Source organism: Heterocephalus glaber, unplaced genomic scaffold, assembly GCF_053883595.1.
Source record: "Heterocephalus glaber isolate CG9 unplaced genomic scaffold, H.glaber_assembly_v1.0 deba00001454, whole genome shotgun sequence".
Classification (NCBI taxonomy): domain Eukaryota; kingdom Metazoa; phylum Chordata; class Mammalia; order Rodentia; family Bathyergidae; genus Heterocephalus; species Heterocephalus glaber.
The window spans coordinates 10,376,595-10,395,851 of NW_028258303.1; the positions used below are offsets into that span (position 1 = coordinate 10,376,595).

At 38.8% G+C, this 19,257-nt stretch overlaps 3 protein-coding genes across 3 annotated transcripts in view; 2 read left to right on the top strand and 1 right to left on the bottom strand.

Moving 5' to 3' along the window:
* Positions 1–513: 513 nt before the first annotated feature.
* Tigd2 (tigger transposable element derived 2) lies at positions 514–3,789 on the bottom strand. Its single transcript, XM_004848073.4, has 2 exons — positions 3,481–3,789; positions 514–3,305 (listed from the first exon to the last, which is right to left on the bottom strand). The coding sequence occupies exon 2, from the start codon at positions 2,434–2,436 to the stop codon at positions 847–849; it is 1,590 nt and encodes a 529-aa protein (XP_004848130.1). The 5' UTR covers positions 2,437–3,305; positions 3,481–3,789; the 3' UTR covers positions 514–846.
* On the top strand, positions 3,136–17,474 carry LOC147827129 (uncharacterized). The gene is made up of 4 exons (XM_087215791.1): positions 3,136–3,184; positions 3,495–4,255; positions 4,555–4,657; positions 17,291–17,474. Exons 1-4 carry the CDS (start codon positions 3,136–3,138, stop codon positions 17,311–17,313), a joined length of 936 nt encoding a protein of 311 aa, XP_087071917.1. The 3' UTR covers positions 17,314–17,474.
* Fam13a (family with sequence similarity 13 member A) overlaps positions 17,318–19,257 on the top strand; it is a 324,922-nt gene continuing 322,982 nt past the window's right edge. Inside the window, exon 1 of the mRNA XM_021261074.2 lies at positions 17,318–17,539. The gene's annotated coding sequence lies outside the window, so the exon portion shown is untranslated. The remainder of the gene's footprint in view (positions 17,540–19,257) is intronic.

The window sequence follows — 19,257 nt, forward strand, 5'->3', positions numbered from 1 at the left end:
TATGCTGATATTCCCAGCACTGCACAGAATGCAGTGACATATAAATTTGAAGTAGCTTAGTAAAGATAAAAACTACTGACATATCTATAAAGAACCAAAATGACAGATAATAAAATTTAATCTTTATCTCTCCTACTTGCAATGGTTTGGGAAAGCAAATTTATTTTTCTGGAACACTATTCTACACCTGTGATGGAAGCTTCCCTACTGTCAGATGGAATGAAAATGAAGTGCAAACCCTCTTCCTGGGGGCATTTTAATTTTTTTTTTTTTTCCTGGCCTTCTCTTCTCTCAGAGATGGCCAATCTTAGCTGCTAAGTGCCCAAATACTACTGGTACAGAAATACTACATTTAAGGCTTTAGGGTACTGTCCTTCAGTTCTCTGCAGCCACAGTGAGATAATCCTCAAGCACAATTTTTGCTGAGCTCTTCTAAGAGTTTTAGCAGCGAAAATGCAAATTTATCATAACACAGTTAATTTGGAAACTGGAATTCAGAGAAAGTCATAAAAATTCAATTTAAGTAAAATTTATTGTCTATAATGTGCATGGACTTTTATTAGACACACTGAAATTCAGGCACAAAACAGAGATCTCTGGCCTTAGGTACTTTATAATCTAGTTAGTATAATACAGATTAAAAACAGTAGACAAGTTACATGATAATGCTCAGTTACCAGCGTCAACATTAAAGAGCTGTGATTCAGGTGATCCAAAATTGCATCTAGTCCTAAAATCATTTATAAAATGTATTTGGTCTTAGAATCCACAGCACTTCAAAGAAGGTAAGTTCCACTGCAGATAAACAGTCACAAAGATGAAAACACACTGAAATATTTGAGAGCACTATGAATGATTTTTGCTATTTTGGATCTTTTGTTTTCTTCTTATTATGGTCCGAAGTCTCCGTAATACCAATTTATCAGACAGAAGCATGTCATCTTGTTGTTCTAGATAACTCAGTAAATTTTCAGTCCATTCAAGTGCAGCTTTATGGCTAACATGCTTCTCAGGGTTCAGTTCTGCTTTTCTAGTCTTACTGTAAGGCTTCTGCTCAGCAGCTGTGGCACGGTCCTCAGCACCTTCACTATCCGTCAGCACCTGACAGCTTGAGTCGTTACTCCGAGAGTCAAACCACTGATCAATATTCTCAATGTCAACATGTTCACAGTTTTCTGTATTCTGTAAAACCGTTGCTAAATTAGCGGCTAAAATGGCTCCTTCATCAATGTTCATAACTGAATTTTCTCCATTGCCAGGGAAAAGTTTTCTCCATGCTTTGGTTATGGTACTTGTTTTTATCATGTTCCAAGCCCTGGATACCTCATAAATTGCATCCAACACTGTCAAGTTCTTCCAAAACATTTTTGGGTCAATTCCTTCATCCAAATACTTCTGGAGAAGTCCTGCTCGGTAGTATCTTTTTACTGTGGCTAAAACTCCCTGGCTCATTGGTTGAATTAGACTTGTGACATTTGCTGGCAAATACTTCACAATTATTCTGCCATCATCTGAACTCAACAGTTCTTCATTTGGATGTGCTGGGGGAAAATCTAAAAGAAGCACTGCTTTTTCTAGAAGACCCTTGGATCTCAAATGCTTCTGTACCTGTGGCACAAAATATTTATCAAACCACTGTCTGAAAACAGACTGTTCCATCCATGCACCTTTTTGACTGAAATAAGTGACAGGAAGACTTGAAAGGTCAGTTCCTTTGAATGCACGGGGTTTTTTTGCTTTCCCCACAACACAAAGATTAAGTTTGTGTAACCCTGTGGCATTTGCACAACACATTATAATGATTCTCTCTCTGCTTGACCTATACTCTGAAGTATTTCGCTCAGTGTCAAGAACTAATGTCCTCGATGGTAGACATTTCCAAAACAACCCAGTTTGATCAGCACCATAAATTTGCTCTGGTTGTAGATTCTCTCTCTCAACAAATTCCTGAAAGTTACCACAAAATTCACTGGCAGCAGTTTCATCTCCTTTTAATTTTGTTCCTTTACCAGCAGCCTTTGGGATACCATGGCGCTGTTTGAATCGAGTTAGCCAGCCAGATGATGCATTAAAATCACCTTCCATCCCCAAAGCATCAAAAAAGAACTTGGCTTGTTTTGCACAAATAGTTCCAGACACTGGGACCCCATCTGTCTTCTGTTGGTTAAACCATTCTATCATCACTCTATCAAGTTCCTCATAGGTTGACGACTTCATAGATTTACGTTTGGACACCCCACTCGTGGGATCCGAACTGTTTGCATAGTTTATAATTCTTTCTTTGTTCTTTTTAATATCCCGAACTGTGGACTCACCAATCCCATATACTACGGAAAGTTTTTTGAAAGAGATGCCTTCCTCAAGTTTCTTAATAATGTCAAGTTTGTCTTTAATCGTCAATACCACACGCTTACGTTTCCCCAACATTTTAAGCATCTAATATTTCAGGTGATTACTACAAGATAATTACCAACTTAAGATTTGAATAGAGAGACCAGAAAATGGAATCTTAAGATCACTTGTCTGTGGCCTAGGACCTAGTGTGATGGCCAAATTTCCAGACAAAGTCTAAAAGAGTCTCTTCATTTGGACTTTAACTTACAGTTCCTACAATAAGGAATAGCTCCAGTTAACTCCATCTTTCTTTCTTCCTCACAGTGTTTGCATAACTTGTAATCTTATGAAAGGCTGGAAAGTGAACCAATACTACATTACTAAGATCTCTAAAAGGGTCCTTACTGCATACTCAAATCTGCCATCAGTGCAGGTAAGGTTCTTTGTAAAGCCACTGATTCAGGTTATTTTGGGACATGTGCACAAAAACAGTTTAAATCAAGGAAAAGACTTGCAAACTTGACGTACAAGAAAATGTGAGAAAACTTATTCCTAATGTTGTTTTTGTCAGGCAGTGAACTGTAACGAATGCTGTCTCTCTTAAGCAAAGGACCCGTACAGGTTGCACAGGGAAGCGCTTAGGAAAAGCATAGCAAGCAAGTCAAGACGAGCTGCACAGAAGTGAGAGGTGCAAAGGTGAAAGTGGACAGGCAGGAATCTCTGTCCTTGAACTCAACACGAACTTATACCTAATGGATCTGACCACTGGAAAGGAGAAAGGTGGGCAAGGGGTGGTGTTACATGATTAAAGAAAGCACCAAAAACTTCATTGGTGGAAATCAGACCCAAGGTAGAGCCTATGGGTGAAGGCGCGGTGAAGATGTTACAATAATCCTGGTGAAAGCTGATCGTCCAGGGTCCAACAAAAGTAGTTCCTGTGGGGCTGTATAGGTACTTGGAGCTTCTGAAACCTAAAGAAAAATACCAAAAACATTTTATTTTCAGCATTAGTGTCGGTGGCATTACCCACACCTACTCTGCAACTATGTTGAGAAAATTAACGCCTCCAACCAACTGTGACGCTAAACACTACAAATAATGCCCCTAGGCATCATCTGGGTATCGAAGGGGACCTGGATCGCCTACCTCCTCAAATTAAGAGGTCAGGGAGAAGCCGCACGAGCGAGCGAGGGCCTCCCCACCGGGCGAGAGGCGGAGCGCGGGCTGCTTTTCCTCCCGCGACGGAGCGCGGGTTCCGCCCGGACGCCGGCGACCTGGGTGTCACCGCCGCAGCCCGACAGCCAGCGAGCGGCCGCTGGGCGCAGGGGAAGCGGGTCCACCAGCCACGAGCATCGCTCCCCGCCTGGCAGCACGGCGGCCAGACAGCACCGAGAGCAAATGGAGTCTCCCCAGGGACGCTGACACTGGTGGCGCGGCGGCTGCAGCGACGGGCGCGCGTCGCGCCGGAGCCGGAAGGCGGGGGATTAGCGAGCACGCGCGCGCCCCCCGCAGGCGCATTGGGCCGGCGAGGGGGCGGGGCTGCGCGAGCAGCAGGGCAGGGCTACGCGAGTGGCGGGGTCGGGGTTTGGGGCAGGGCTTGCTCTGTGGGGCGGGGCCTGCGAGCGGCGTAGGCGGGGTTCCGGGCTCGGCCGCTTCGGGATGCGGGGCGGTTCCATGGCCGGCAGGAGGCGCTGTAGTCTGGCCGTGTGTTGGCGTTTCTCACGGTGGCCCGGCTCTGCGGGCCAGGTTTTCTCCTCTCCCGGCGGGAATCAACCTCGCAACGCGGCTGGCTTGTGAGGAGGAAAGCGGCGCCGGGGGCGAGCACACGTGGAGAGTGTTTCCCAACGCCGGCGCTGCACCTGCGCCTCCCGGACACTGCGGCTCCCTCGCGTGCCGGCCGCGGAGCGCACGCCGTGCGGGGGTAGGAGCGAGCGGCCGGGTGGGCGTCCCTCCTGGGCGGTCCCTGCAGACCGAGCCTTCGCCCAACCGACGGCCGGGGCTCAGGCGAGCTGCGGGCGCCGCTTGGGTCCCTGCAACCCTGCGAAGCCCTCTGCCCTCAGCTGTTACTGGGGGCCGCCGTCTCGGCTGTTGTTTGCTCTTTTCCTTTTTTTGCTTTTCTCTTCTTTCCTCCTCCTCCTTCTCTTTGAAAATTAGAAAAGTCTTAGTTTTTTTTTGTTTTTTGTTTAATGTGTGAACCCAACCGTATCTTCCTTCCTTTAGCCACAGAAGCGCAGTCCAGTCAGGGGTCTTCACTGGGCAGCACTGCTGTGGATTCTTGGAGCTGCGCAAGGAGATCGGGCTGAGCACCCAGAGCAGAGAGCAGGTGTGGATTGCAAACCTTTTCTTTGACTGGCATGCCTTCAGACTGCACAGTTGCAGCCCTCCGCTGTCCGGAGTGATGGAAATTCTTTGATTTCTTTACGCTGAGGTTGTAAGTGAGTTTAATGAACATTTGTTTTCTCAAAGGTGGACCCCTCCGCCTAACGCCCGCACCCACATAGCTTTCGAGCGACACAGTCCCTTTCTGTCAGTTTTGGTTGACTGTTTTGGGTAAAGTATAACTCTATGGTAGTTTTATGTAACTTAAAAGTTTCCTCTTCTCTGATTTTGTAAGGCGCGTGGAACACTTGTATCTGGATATCTCTCCTAAGGGAAGACTCCTGATTCTAAGGAGCTGGCAGCATGCAGCCAGGTGCGGCTGCTCGGCCTACCTTTTACCCTTCTGGGTCACTCTGCCTCCGGATTTGTAAATAAAAACGAATCCAGTCTCTTGTTTTCTTCTCCTTCCTGCTGTCCCTGGGGTATGCCCTTCTCATGTATTTCGTGTCTTGTAGCTGTTCCCTTTTGATCACCTTATGCAGATTCATGTTGTGCAGATACAGCCTGCATCTCTTGATTTCTCCAAAACACCACTTCACTCAAGGCAGTTGTAGTTAAGTAGGCTTTTAGTGGGGGCGTTTACCGAGGCAGCTGCATCTTTTACACAGCAGAATTTTCTCCCTTTGCTGAGGGGAGGGGTCGCTAATTGTGGAGACTTAAGGGGAGCGATTTTAAATATTTTCACCATAAAGAAGTGGTAAATGAAACAGACATGTTTAGCCTGACTTAAATATTATACAACATATACATGTATTGAAAATCACATGGTACTCCCTTAATATGTAGTTTTTATATTCTTAGCTATCCATTAAAAATTAAAGTTAAATAATTCACTATCTTTCAATATTGTAAGTTACCAACTTTAAAAAAAACAAAATCTGGGATTTCCCAGCGTGCAATCCGACCTTTCACTTGTTTGGAAATTTTCAATAGAAAAGTGCTACTACCTTGAACCATTCAAAAGGATGTATTTATATTTATATTAAAAATGAATAATTTGGGCTTTTGCTTATAAATACAAAGTAAAAGAACTTTACAGATGAAAGAGGCTTTGAAGAATTAGCACTTATTTTACTGGTGAGAACTGGTTCATACCTTGCTTGCCCCAAAACACAAAAACACACTTCAGAAGGAAAATAAATTACATTTTAGCTGGAAAATTCCCCTAAATGTTTTATGACTGAAAGCAGATGACAGTAAGTGGTTTTTGTGCAAACCATTGACTTTCAGTTGGCAGTGAATATTTTTATTAATAGAGACAAATACTATCTGATATTAAATAGGTATAAAAGACTGGGAATAATAGTATCATGATAAAAATTTCCTGTTTTTATCTAAACTTATTAAAATAGTAATTCAGTATCAAGAACCAAAAATCTCCAAGGAAATGAAGGTCAATGATAAAGGAAATGCAAACCAAACACCAGAAGAGCAGTCCCTTAGCATTAAGAATTTACTCTTTCTAGAGATGTCATGTTCTGTTACACAAATGTAGTTATGACTGAATAGTATTCCATTGTGTATATGTACTACATTTTCTGTATCCATTCATCAAATGATAGACAAATATTTCCACCTCTTGACTGCAGTGAGCACAGGAGTGCAGATACCTCTTTGACATACTGGTTTTCTTTCCTTTGGTGTATACCCAGTAACTGGGTGGCTGGATCATGTGATAGTTCTATCTTTAATGTTTTGAGGACTTACCTACCATTTTCATAATGCTCTCCTAATTTACATTCCCACCAATAATGTACAAGGATTTCCTTTTCTTCACATCCTTGCCAGCACTTGCAATCTTTTATCTTTTTTTTTTTTTGGTACCGGGGATTGAACTCTGGTCCTTGCACTTGCGCAGCAGGTGGCGAAACCACTGAGCTAAATCCCCGGCCCTTTTATCTTTTTGATAATAACCATTCTTACTAAGGTGAAGTTGTATCTCACCCTGTGATTTGCATTTCCCTAGTGACTAATGGGGTGGGACTTTTTCATATAACTTTTGGCCATTTATATGTCTCCTCTTGAAAAATATCTATTTAGATCTAGTGCCCATTTTTAAATTTTTGCTATTGAGTTTTCCGAGTTCCTTACATATTCTGAATAACACCTTGTCAGAGGTTAATTTGTCCAAAAACTCCTTGCCTATTCCAGTGGAAGGCAGCACATCTTCTATGTTTTCTTCTAGTAGTTTCATAGTTTCAGACCTTACATCTAAGTCTTCCATTTGTTTTGAGTTGTTTTTTGTAATTAGTGAGAAAGGTGGTTTAGATTCATGGTTCTGCATGTGGATACCCAGTTTTTCCAGTAAGCCTTTATGTACTCAGCATTTGTTGAAAAACAGCTGAACTAGCAATTTGCAGTCATCTGATTTATTAGTCGTTTTCTTCACTATTCTAGCTAATGGTTTGTCAATTTTATCTTTTTGAAGAAATAGTTCTTTCATCAATCTTTCATACTGTATTTTTAGTCTATTTCATTTATTTCTGGTCTGATTTTTATTATTCTTCTACAAGTTTTGGGTTTAGTTCTCATTTTTCTAGTTCCTTAAGATGCAGTAACAGGTTGTTCATTTGAGATCCTTCTGCTTTGTTTGATAGGAGGGATCGATTTCTATAAATTTCCCTTGTAGTACTGCTTTTGCTGTAGCCCATAGGTTTTGTTATGTTGAGTTTCCATTTTTACTTTTTTCTTGAAAGAATTTTAAAGTCTGAATCATATAGATGCCCAGTAGGGACTTTCAACTTAATTTTGTTGTCTATGTTTCTGAGTTTGCTGGTGGTAGGTTTTTAGATGGCTGACAGTATAGGCAAAGATGAGGATGAGTTTCTAGGAGGTAGAATGAGATCCTTGGAGGTAGAAAAGATTTTGTGGGGTCAGAAATGAAAATTGCTAGTGGAATTGTTGAAAGAAAAGTTATACTTGCTTCCTGAAAAGCACTTTTATACCAATTGAAGAAATCGATGAATTGGCTGATTGATGTCAGAAATGTGGATGTGATGCTTTAGTGAAAGTCCTGCGCCTACCTTGCCTTCCCAGGTTGGTTCTATCAGGTTCACCAAAGCCCAGTGTGCCTCACACCACTCACTCTCCATCACCTCAGCACACACAGTTGCATGATTTGGGGCTTCTCCTGCCTTTCCTTTAGCCCAGTGAGTCTTTCTCCCTCCCCCTAAGTCTGTACATCCTTCAAGTCCTAGTTGTTCCAAAGACCACATTTCTTAAGGTTATTCATACATTCCTGGGGCTCACGCCAGGGATAAAGTCCCGGGATGGGATCTGTCTTCAGTGAGCATCCTAAATGATTCCAGTGTGCTAAAGTTGGAAAGCCTTAGTTGATTGAAAACAATTTGAAACAGATTTCTTCCTCATAAGATGTTCTTCTGGGAGGAAGGTTTTCTTTTTACTCCTCTTTCTCCTTTTCTTCTTATAAAATTTTGTGTACACTTTTAATGAAAATATGAAATACAGAAAAGGAAAAAAGGAGCTACTGTATTACCAACATTTAAAGATAACTACTCTTTACAGTGTGTTTCTTTACCTTTAGTATGTATCTGTTGCCTTGTATCAAGTAATTCTTCTATACATATATACATACTTTAAAAAATGAGAACAGATAAATGGGTAAAGAAAATGTATTTACACAGTGGAGTATTGCATCATTCTTTAGGCTGCTTCCAAGTTTTAGCTGTTATAAATTTTGCTGCTATAAACATGGATGTGTATGTATCACTGCAATATGATGTCTTTAACTCTTTTGGGGAAGATATGTAAAGGGAATAGAAGGGTCAAAAGGTATTTCTAGTTTTAGGTTTTTGAGGAATGTCCACACTGACTTCCATAGTGGTTGTACTAGTTTATATTCCCACCAACAGTGTAGAAGGGTTGATTCAAGACCAGGACTGGATAGCTCCATTGCTTTGGGCCTCTGATCATAGTGGGTCATCAAGGTAGGAGCATATGGTGAAGCGGTCTACTTAGGTCTCAAGTCAGGAAGCACAAAGCTAGGACCAGTGGGGTCCCACAGTCCCTCAAGGCATACTTTCAATGGCCTAAGGACGTCCCATAGGACCCACCTCCTAAAGGTCCACAGGTCCTCCTAACACCTCCCGCTAGGGACCAAGCCTTTAACATGGACCTTTGGGTGAGAGTCAACATCCAAACCATAGAAAAGTCAGAATATAAATATAGCTTTATATATGCTCTTATGAATAATATATTGTAAGTATTTTATTGTTGATTCTCACAAGCTAGATGTCACCAGAAAGGCAACTGCAGTCAAGAATAGTCTTATTACATCAGCAAGAGAGATCCATACCTTGGGGAAGCAGTGGGAGCCTCATGAAGAGGGAGTTGGAGAGAGGCTTATTACAGGATTCAAGCTTGGCTAAGGTGATTATAGGGAAGTTCAAGAAAATCTGTTCTAGAATAGATGCTGTGAGAAAACGGACAGTTTGGATATTGAGTATCTTAACTTTTATCTAGGAACCTAAGGAAACAGAAAAGAAGCAGCTGGGTCTCCTTTTAGCTGTGAGAGGACTGTCTTGGTTGTTTTTGAGATTGCACAGTGTATCTCTCTTTCCCCTTGCTGAACTTCCTTTTAGGCAAGATTATATAGGGTGATCTTGTTTTTGTCTTGTTTTGCCAAATCATGGAGAGCCCTCCTCAGATGTTGGTGTTCTATGAATTTATTCAGTTTCTGCAGGGTAATATCATACCTACCTTGATCACAGCTTGTAACATATTCTCAAAGGAACATGATGCAAAACAGTTCAAATAATCATCATTGAAAGGTTAATTCATTCAGACTTGAAACTTTCAAGCTGGTTATATAAAATCTTTCATAACTGAAAAGTGGGAATAACAATTACACTGATTTTATACAGTCTTGTATGAACTGAAAAATATGAGCTGAAATAGTATATATAAATTTCCTTTGCAAAATACTGGACATATAATAAGCACTAAATATAGTCTATAATTGTATTTTATTTTCTAGATCTTTCAACTGGAAGGAAATATTTATATTCTCTTATCCTCCCAAGCAAATGAGGTTTTTGTGTTTTTTTTGGTATGGGGCTCAAACTCGGGACCCTATGCTTGCGAGGCAGGCGGCACCACTGAGCTAAATCCCCAGCCCCGCAAAGGAGGTTTTGATTGGAAATTAACTAAAAGATAATTGTATTGGGAAAGGCCAGATCAATTCATATACACATAGGATATTGTATTTTCTAGAGTGGTTTATATACAAGGTTCTAATAGAAGGGGATTCACAAAATCACCTCAGGATTGCATATTGAAAATTCTCATTTGTTTAACCCAAGACAGGTGCGTATTTTCTTCCTGCTTTAATTAAGAATCCCAATATATTGTATATTCTGCATTTTGGACAGATTTTTAACCTGACTATTGTATCTGAAGGAGATAGTTGAAGGTATAAAATGTGGGTGCGATGCAGCTGATACTCTTCAAATACTACAGTTGTCTTTTTTGAAATACATTTTACTATCTTTGTTCTGCTGTATATCAGACTGTTAGAAAGACAAAACATGGAGAGAGCAGTCTGACTCTGCCCTCCTATTCTCTGTTTATATTGTGCCTCTTGATGTATCTGAGCCCTGACACCTCAATTCTGAAAAGTGGGGTAAATGTTAACGATCTTGTTTTCATCTTTTCCCTTTTTCTTTGTTATATAGGTGTCTTCCCCCCCATTCCTTTTCTCTATTTAAGAGGTCACATTATTCACTAATTTGTTTTCTCCCTCCCTTCCCTATGTTGTACATTATGTGTTGTTCTCCTTTGAGGGTATAATAGTGGAATTAGCCACTTGGAAACTCCTGTGGACAGTGTGTTGTACTTGTTACAATGACTATGTGATTGCTGTAGGTAGAAGACATTTCTGGCATTATTAAATCCATCATTTTTTAAAATCCATCATTTGGAAGCTTGACTGACCTCTAAATACATTTTTTCTTATTTCAATTGGGAGTTTTGTTTCTGATAGTGTTAAAAGAAACAGCAGACTTATTTAAATAATAATACCAACATCTGTTATGCTAACATAGGAGTTAATTTTGTACTGACCTTGTTTGTTCCTAAGTTTTTATTTTTCTTTTAACCAGTAAGTGGTTTTAATTTATTGTTGCTACAGTAATAGAAGAGAAAGTTTTTAGATAGTTTTTTTCAGATAGATCTTTTCATGTGCAGTGTTGGATTTGAATATGCCTGCCTGCCATCCTTCCTTCCTTTCCCTGTCCTACCTCTTCTTCCACCTCTTTCTCCTTCCTCTTAAATTGAAGGGTTCTCTTCTGTTTTCATCATTTGAGACTCTGATATGAATGACTAGGAAATTGATTCATCACAAGTAGAAGTGGCTAATTGCATGGCCTCTGGGAGTTTTGTATATCCTAATGACAGGAACCAAACATTATTATATTCTAAAATAGAAATTTAATAGCAATTCACATATGTAGATAATAATCTCTTGTAGCTATAGTAATGTGAAACAGTATTAGTTAATTCTATGGATTCCAAGAATCCTATAGCAGTGACCCCTCAGCTTTTCCTAACAGTCCTTGCTAGCGTGGCAGATTATAACTCATGTGAGTTTTAAGGCCTTTAGGACTATAAATTATATCCCTAAAAATCCACTGGAGAGGAAGCACATAATGTAAGTAAATCTTTGCTTAGTAAATGACTAAATAAATGAAGGCTGGAACTTCTTTTCTAGATGTACTTCTTCCAGCCATGTGATTGAGCAAGTGATATGATTTCTCAGTTTCAATTTTTTGGTTATAAAATGGAATTGATGACATTTATATCTTAGCTTTATTTCATGTTGACTGAATAAGATAATTACCAAGGAATTTTGCATTTATTAACACTAGTTTTTTTAAAAAATTAACAATCTAGCAGTATTGTACTGTTATTAGTAAACATAATATTTTTTGTAGCGGGGGTTGCCAATTGCAATTGGCCATAACATCATTACCCTCATCTTAGCCATAATCAGAAACCATATCTGTTCCAAAGAGAGAGATTTGCTGACAATTTAATGTGTTTGTGAGAACATAAGTTTCAGTCAAAGCATGGCTTTGAAACCTGTTCCTCTCTGTTGCCCTTGGTGATGAGAAGATACTAATAACTGCTTCTTTTGCCCACACACAACTTAAAAATACAGTACCTTTTTGTCTACTCCTGGGAATATTGCTCAGCACTCCTCTACAAAACAGGTTTTTTGGTTTTTACCTTCTGGGAAGTTTTACTTTTTATTTATGAAAAAACATTTTCATAACCAATAGTAATTATTAAACTGTGTTATTATCATCAAAGTGTTACTCAGTAAAGACATAAACCATAAAGATTCTTACAAAAAAGAAATAACGCAAACTTTTCAGTGAACTAAGATAAACTCTTAATATGAATGAAACAAATTAGCATATATATTGAAATATTTTTAAAACAATGGACTATGCAATTTGAGCAAGTAATTTAAATTCTCCCAACTTCCTACTTATCTCCTATTTCACTCTCTCCTGTGCTCTTCTCTCTTTCTCTCTCCCCCATAGTGTTTCTTATATAAGAGAAATCATGCAGTATTTGAGGTTATGTATCTGACTTATTTAACTTAATATTATGTTCCCAAGTCACATCCATGTACCTACAAATGCAAGTTTATCATTCTTTATGGCAGTGTAGTAATCCATTTTGTGTAAATACCACATTTTCCTTATCCATTCATCTGTTGATGGACATACATGCTGTTTCCAAGATCTAGCTATTAAAAATGTGCTGCTATAAACATGGATACACATGTATCCCTGTATTATGATTTTGCCTCTTCTAGGAAGATACCTAGGAGAGGGATAGCTAGGTCAAATGAAATTTCTACTTTTAGTTTTTGAAGAATCTTCACATTGATTTCCATAGTGTTTATACTAGTTTACATACCCACCAACTACATGTAGAGTTCCTTTTTCCACACATTCTCAACAGCATTTGTTATTAGATTTTTTTTGATAATAGCCATTCTTTCTGGATAAGATGGTATCTCGGTGTATTTTTAATTTGCATTTCTCTGATGGGCTGTGGTGATGAGTATTTTTTCATATATTGACCACTTGTACCTCTCCATTTTAGAAGTGTCTATTCATATTGGTTGCCCTTTTTTTTGATTGGGTCTTGTATTTGGGAAGTCTTTTTTTAGTTCTTCACATATTCTTGATGTTAGTCCTCTGTCCATGGAATAGCCGCCAGAAACCTTTCCCATTTTGTAGATAGTCTGATCTCTTTGTTGATTGTTTCCTTTGCTGTGCAGAAGCTTTTTAATTTGATATGATCCCCTTTGTTGATTCTCAGTATTATTTTTTGTGCCATGGGGCTCTGTTCAGAAAGTCCTTGCCTACACCTATGTCTTCAAGAGTCATACCTATTTTGTCCAGCAGATGAAATTTCTGTTTTTAACATTTAGATTGTTGACCCATTTTGATTTTAGTTTACTAATATGGATTTAGACTCAATCTTTTGCATGTGGATATCCAATTTTTCCAGCACCATTTACTAAAGAGTCTGTCTTTCCTCTATTGTATGTTTTTGGCTCCTTTGTCAAAGATCAAACAGCTGTATATTCCTGTAATAGCTGTTTCTGCTTCTTCTATTCTGTTCCATTGATCTACATTCCTGTCTTTGTGCCATTATCATACTGTTAAGATCACTGTAACTTTACAGGGTAACTTCAAGTCTGGAATTGTGGTACCGCCTGCTATGCTTTTGTTACCCAAGATTGCTTTTGTTATTATTGGCCTCTTCTAATTCCATATAAATTTTTGAGTTGTTTCCCCAGCTCTGTGAAAATGATGATGGTAATTTGATTGGGATTGCATTAAATTTGTGTATCAGTTTTGGAAGTATAGCTATTTTGATTATGTTGGTTCTCCCTAACCAAGAACAGGGGCTACTTTTCCAGCTTCTGATGTCCTCCTCAATTTCCTTTTTTAGTCTGATATAATTTTCATTGTAGAAGTCTTTCACTTCCTTAGTTAGGTTAAAACCTAAGTGTTTTAATTTTTTTGATACTATTGTGAATGGTATTGTTTTCCTAATAGGTTTTTCAGTGAGTTCATTATTAGTGTACAGGGATGCTATTGATTTTTTGTATTTATTTTACAGCCTGATCCATTGCTGAATTTGATTATGAATTCTGTAAGTCTTTTGGTGAAGTTTTTGGGTATTGTAAGTAAAGGATATATAATCTGCAAATAATTATATTTTGATGTAGTCATTTCCTATACATATCCGTTTTATTTCTTTATTTTGTATGATTGCTCTGGCTAATGTTAAGACTATGTTGAGCAGGAATGGTAATAATGACTATCCTTGTCTTGTTCCTGATTTTAGAGGGAAGCTTTCAGTTTTTCCTCTTTTAATATGATTTTAGAAGTAAGTTGGTCATAAATAGCTTTTATCATGTTGAGATAAAGACCTTCTATACTTATTTTCTTCAGGGATTTTTTATTATGAGTGGGTGTTAGGCTTTGTCGAAGGCTTTTTCTATATTTACTGAGATAACATGTGATTTTTGTCCTTGCTTCTGTTTATGTAATGAATTACATAATGGGAATTACATATAGAATGAAGCCTTTTGGTCATGGAGTACGATCTTTTTGATGATCTGTTGCATTTTATTTGCCAGTATCTTGTTAAGGATTTTTGCATGTATGTTTATTAGAGAAATTGGCCTACAATTCTTATTTTTTTGGTTGCATCCTTGACTGGTTTGGGAATCAAGATTATGTTACCTTCTGATAGTGATTTTGGAAGTAATCCTTTCCTCTCAATTTCATTAAAAGTTTGAGGAGTATTGGTGTTAAATTGTCCCTAAAGTTCTTGTAGAATTCATCTGTGAATCTTTCAGGTCTTGAGCTTTTCACAGTTTGCCATTAATGTTTCAGATTCATTCCCTGTTACTATACTGTTCAAGATTTTTATGTCTTCTTGGTTCAGTTTTGGCAGTTCATATATAGCTAGGAATCTCTCCATTTCTTCTGAGTTCTACAGTTATTTGGCCTATATATGTGAAGCAGTTCCTAATAACTTTCTGGATTTCAGCAGTGTCCATTGTGATTTCACCATCTTCATTTCCAGTTGCTTTAATTTGTGTCTTTTCTTTGCTAAGATGCTGTCTATTTCATTCTTTCAAAGAATAATCTCTTTGGTTCATTGATTCTTTCTACTATTTTTAGTCTCTATTTCATTAATGTCTCCTCTGATCTTTGTTATTTCTTTCCTTGTACAAGCTCTGGGTTTGGATTATTCTTGTTTTTCTAAGACCTTGATATGCATCATTAGGTTATTTATTTGGGCTCATTCTATTTTTCTGATGTGGGCATTCACAGCTATAAATGTCTCTTGTAGGACTGCTTTCATTGTGCCCCTTAAGTTCTGGGACACTGGCATTATTATTTAAATCTAGAAACTGTCTTATTTCTTCCTTAATTTCCTCTGTGATCCATTGATTATTCAGTAGTGTGTTGTTTAATTTCTATATGTTTGCTTAGTGTTATGGATTCTTTTGCTAATGATTTGTCATTTCATTGCACTGTGATATTGATATGCATGGTAAAATTTTGATTCTTGTGCATTTGCTTAGGCATGCTTTATTCACTAGTATGTGGTCTATTTTGGAGAAAGTATCATGTGCAGCCAAAAATAATGTGTATTCTGTTGTTTGGGGGTGGAACACTCTATATACAGTGGTACCTCAGTTAATGAACTTAATTCATTCTATGATTCTGGAAAAGATGACCACACTGGTATTCATGAGGGAAAGATGGCCAGGGTTGTGTTTTCACCCAATGTAGAGTTCCCAAACAGAGACAAAATTTTGCCAAACACTTCTGTTTGAGAACCAAATTGTTCTCAAAGAAAACTGTCTGTGAACTGAAGTACCACTGTGTAGTTATTAACTCCATTTGTTTGGCTCAACTCTGATATCTCTGCCTTAATGTTTTGTTTAGTTGACCTACAGTATTTGTGATAGTGGAATATTGAGAATCCCCCCCCATAATTGTATTGAGTTTATCTGATCTTTTATGCCCATTAGAGTTTGTTTTATGAAGTTGTATGCAATGTGGTTTGGTTAAACAGTGGAGTTTAAATAACAGCCCATGGAATTGGGATGTCTAAACTATCAATTGTGTCAAAGAATGATGAGACCGGTTCAGGTGTTGTGGCACATGCCTGCGATTCCTATACTCTGGGATGCTGAGGCAGGAGGATTGAAAGTTTGAGCCCAGCCCAGGTAGTTTAGAGCCTTAGAAAGACTTTGTCTCTAAATAAAAAACAAAAAGGGCTGGAGATGTAGTTCAAAGTGAAGGCCCTGGGTTCAATCCTCAGCACTTTTTAAAAAATGATGAAATTAGGGCGGGGGATTTAGCTCAGTGGTTTCAGCGCCTGCCTTGCAAGCTCAAGGTCCCGAGTTTGATCCCTGGTACCAAAAAAAAAAAAAAAAAATGATGAAACCATTATTTAGTACCTGAAATAAGACAAAGCTGAATGATAGCTGTGATTGACACTCAGTAACATGTTTTACAGAATGAGCCATCTTGTATTAGCCAGACTGAGGGGTACACTTCCAAAGCAGTTTACTAAGATAAGTTTCCAATTGATTGTGTTAGTTTAAAATTAGTTATGTTGACTATTTCATTTTCAGGGCTATAGAATAACTGTTTTTCCCAGGAACTTGTGTGTTTGTTTTGAGTTTTTCCCGCAGGCAGAATGGGAATACATCTAGAATTTAGAACAAGACATTGGATCATCAGATGATAAACTGACCTATTTCAGAGAAGTCTTTCAGAAAATAATCAGAAGAGGATAAGAATAGGCCCATCCTCATGTAATGGGACAGTGGTAACAGTAGATTAACAAACCCAAGACCTATTTTCTGCTATTTTCCCCAGAGTTAAAGCATATTTTTATATGCATATGAAGACTCATGGCCAGTAATGTTATTGAATAGTCTAGAGCAGGGATCATCAGACTTTATCTTTAAAACATGGTAAATATTTTCAGCCTATGGGCCATAAGTTCAGTCTCTGTGGCAGCTACTCAGCTCTCCCACTGTAGGTACCAAAGCAGCCAGATTTGGTGGCCAGATATGGTCTAGGATAGCTGGATTTGGCTCCCAGGCTGGAGCTGACTGCTCTTGGACCTAGAAGCAGTAAACTCTCAGGTACATCAAGTATTAAATCCTTCAAGGATTAAAAAATCAAACTACTTTAAACCCTCTGACTGGTCAAAAGGGTTTACATAAATATTAAATAGTTGCTGACTAAATGACTTCTGATAGCCTGTCAGTAGGATGACATCAGTTCTGGTCCAGGCTGGCATGGAGCTAGAGCTGGGGTAGAAAATGGCTGACTTAGAGGGAAAAGCCCTAGTTGCCCATTTCCAATGGGCCTCAGGTGGTCTGTGCTATTGTGGCTACTGTACCCCCACCCCATGAGATCTTCTCATCCTCATTGAATGGCTGAGAGTACTGTGTAGATTACTGTGTTACTGAAAATTCTTATTTCTGTTCCAGCTGAGAGGATTTTTATCCTTTGAAGATTGATGGCTCTGCTCACTGAGATAGACAGCTTGAATTTGAAGCATTTTTAGCTTTTTTGGAGGACACAGTATAACCTAGCCCCTTTGGTTTCCTCAGTCAAGATATATTCTCCAGTTTCCCCTGCCCAGAGGGTGGTTCAAGTGACAGCGTTGGAGGGTCCTGACCCTCAGTTGTGAAGTCACCTTGACTCGATTCTACAGGGTACCCAGGACCTTTTTGAAGGTAGGTCATTCTTTGTCCTGCCATGGTATTTTGGGCTATTCAAAAAAGTACTTTTAAACAATTCTTCTGTCCTTTCTGGGGAAAAAGTAATGCTCATATTTTATATCAATAAATCTCCTGGCTATAGCTTACATATCTTAATGTTCTTTGTAAATCAGTGTTTAGGAATACATATATATTATATATATTTATATGTATGTAAAGAGAGCTTTTTGAACTCTAATAATTTGCATCCATTTTGGGGGTAGGAGACAATACTTTAAATGCTAATTTCAATTATATTCCATGGAGAAATATTGAAGAGCAGTGTCTTTTAGTGCTACTTATTAAAGGGTTTATACAGAGTTTGAGTTTGTAAATGACATCTAGTCATCACAATGAAGAATAAGAATAAAAATTTGTAAGCACAGGACTAATTTTACTTTAAAATGCTAAAGAAATTAAACAAATTTTAGGACTAACTTTTTAACAATACTATGTCATCTTTATGCAATAATAGCCATAACATAAAATATATGTATACCTATTAGAAATGGTGACAAGGCATGTAATCATTTGGTGCTGTGATTTTTTCCTACTCATAGACTACTTATATGAGGTTGTTTTTCTCTCTCTTACATCAGCTAACTCTACAAAATCAGCTGGATATCTTACAGTCAGCTCAGTTCTGACACCACATGGAGTTTGTGTCATATCCCACAAGTTAAGGGCTCAGTCCCATAAAACACCAAAATCCCAAGTCTTAGGCCTCCCACACTTCTGAACAAACAGCTATAAATCAAGGTTCCCATTACCCCATCCTTGAATTTAATAATGTGCCAGAATGACTCACATAATTAAGAAAACAGCATTTACTTACAGTTTCTGGTTTGTTATTGTGTTAGTTTTTTGTCACTGTGACAAAATACCTGAGAATAGCAATGTAAAGGAGGAAGGGTTTATATTGACTCAATTTTTAGAGCTTTCAATTCATGGTCTGTTGGCTCCATTGCTTCTAGGCTCGTGGTAAGGCAGAGTATTCTGGCAGTAGGAGCATATGGTAGCAGAGACTGCTCACCTACTGGCTGTCAGGAAGCCTAGAAGAGGGAAAAAGCTAGAGAGGAAGGGAATGGAGATCAGATGTAGTTTCCAAGGTCACACCCTCATGATCCACTCCCTTCAAGTCCCTACCTCCTGTTTCTATTACCTCCCAATAAAACGATAAACTTAACCATGTCCAGAAGTCAGAGCCCTCATGATCCACTGGGCATCCAAAAGCACTACCTGTGAACACATGAGAGTTTGGGGATATTTTCGATGGAAATCCTGCGAGTTATAAAGGATACAACTCAGAAACAGCCAAATGGAAGAGATATATAAGGCAAGGCAGGACTCTTGGGGATGTGAAGCTTCCATACTTTCATTTGGCCTTCTGCTCTCCCAGTGCCTCTGTGTGCTCACCAACCTAGGACTCCAAACCCCATTTTTAGGGGTTTTAAGGAGGTTACATTATTCAGGTATAATTAATTAAGTCATTGCCCATTGCTGCTTAATTCAATCTACAGTCCCTTTCTCCTCTCCAGATGTCAGGGAAGGATCTGAACATTACAACCCTCTTAATTATACACTGAAACTAAGTATCCTAAAATCACTTTATCCTTCACCAGCCCCATCCTCAAAGTATCTTAGGGCCCCAGCCAACAGTCATCTCATTAGCATACAAAAAGTACTGTTGTCAC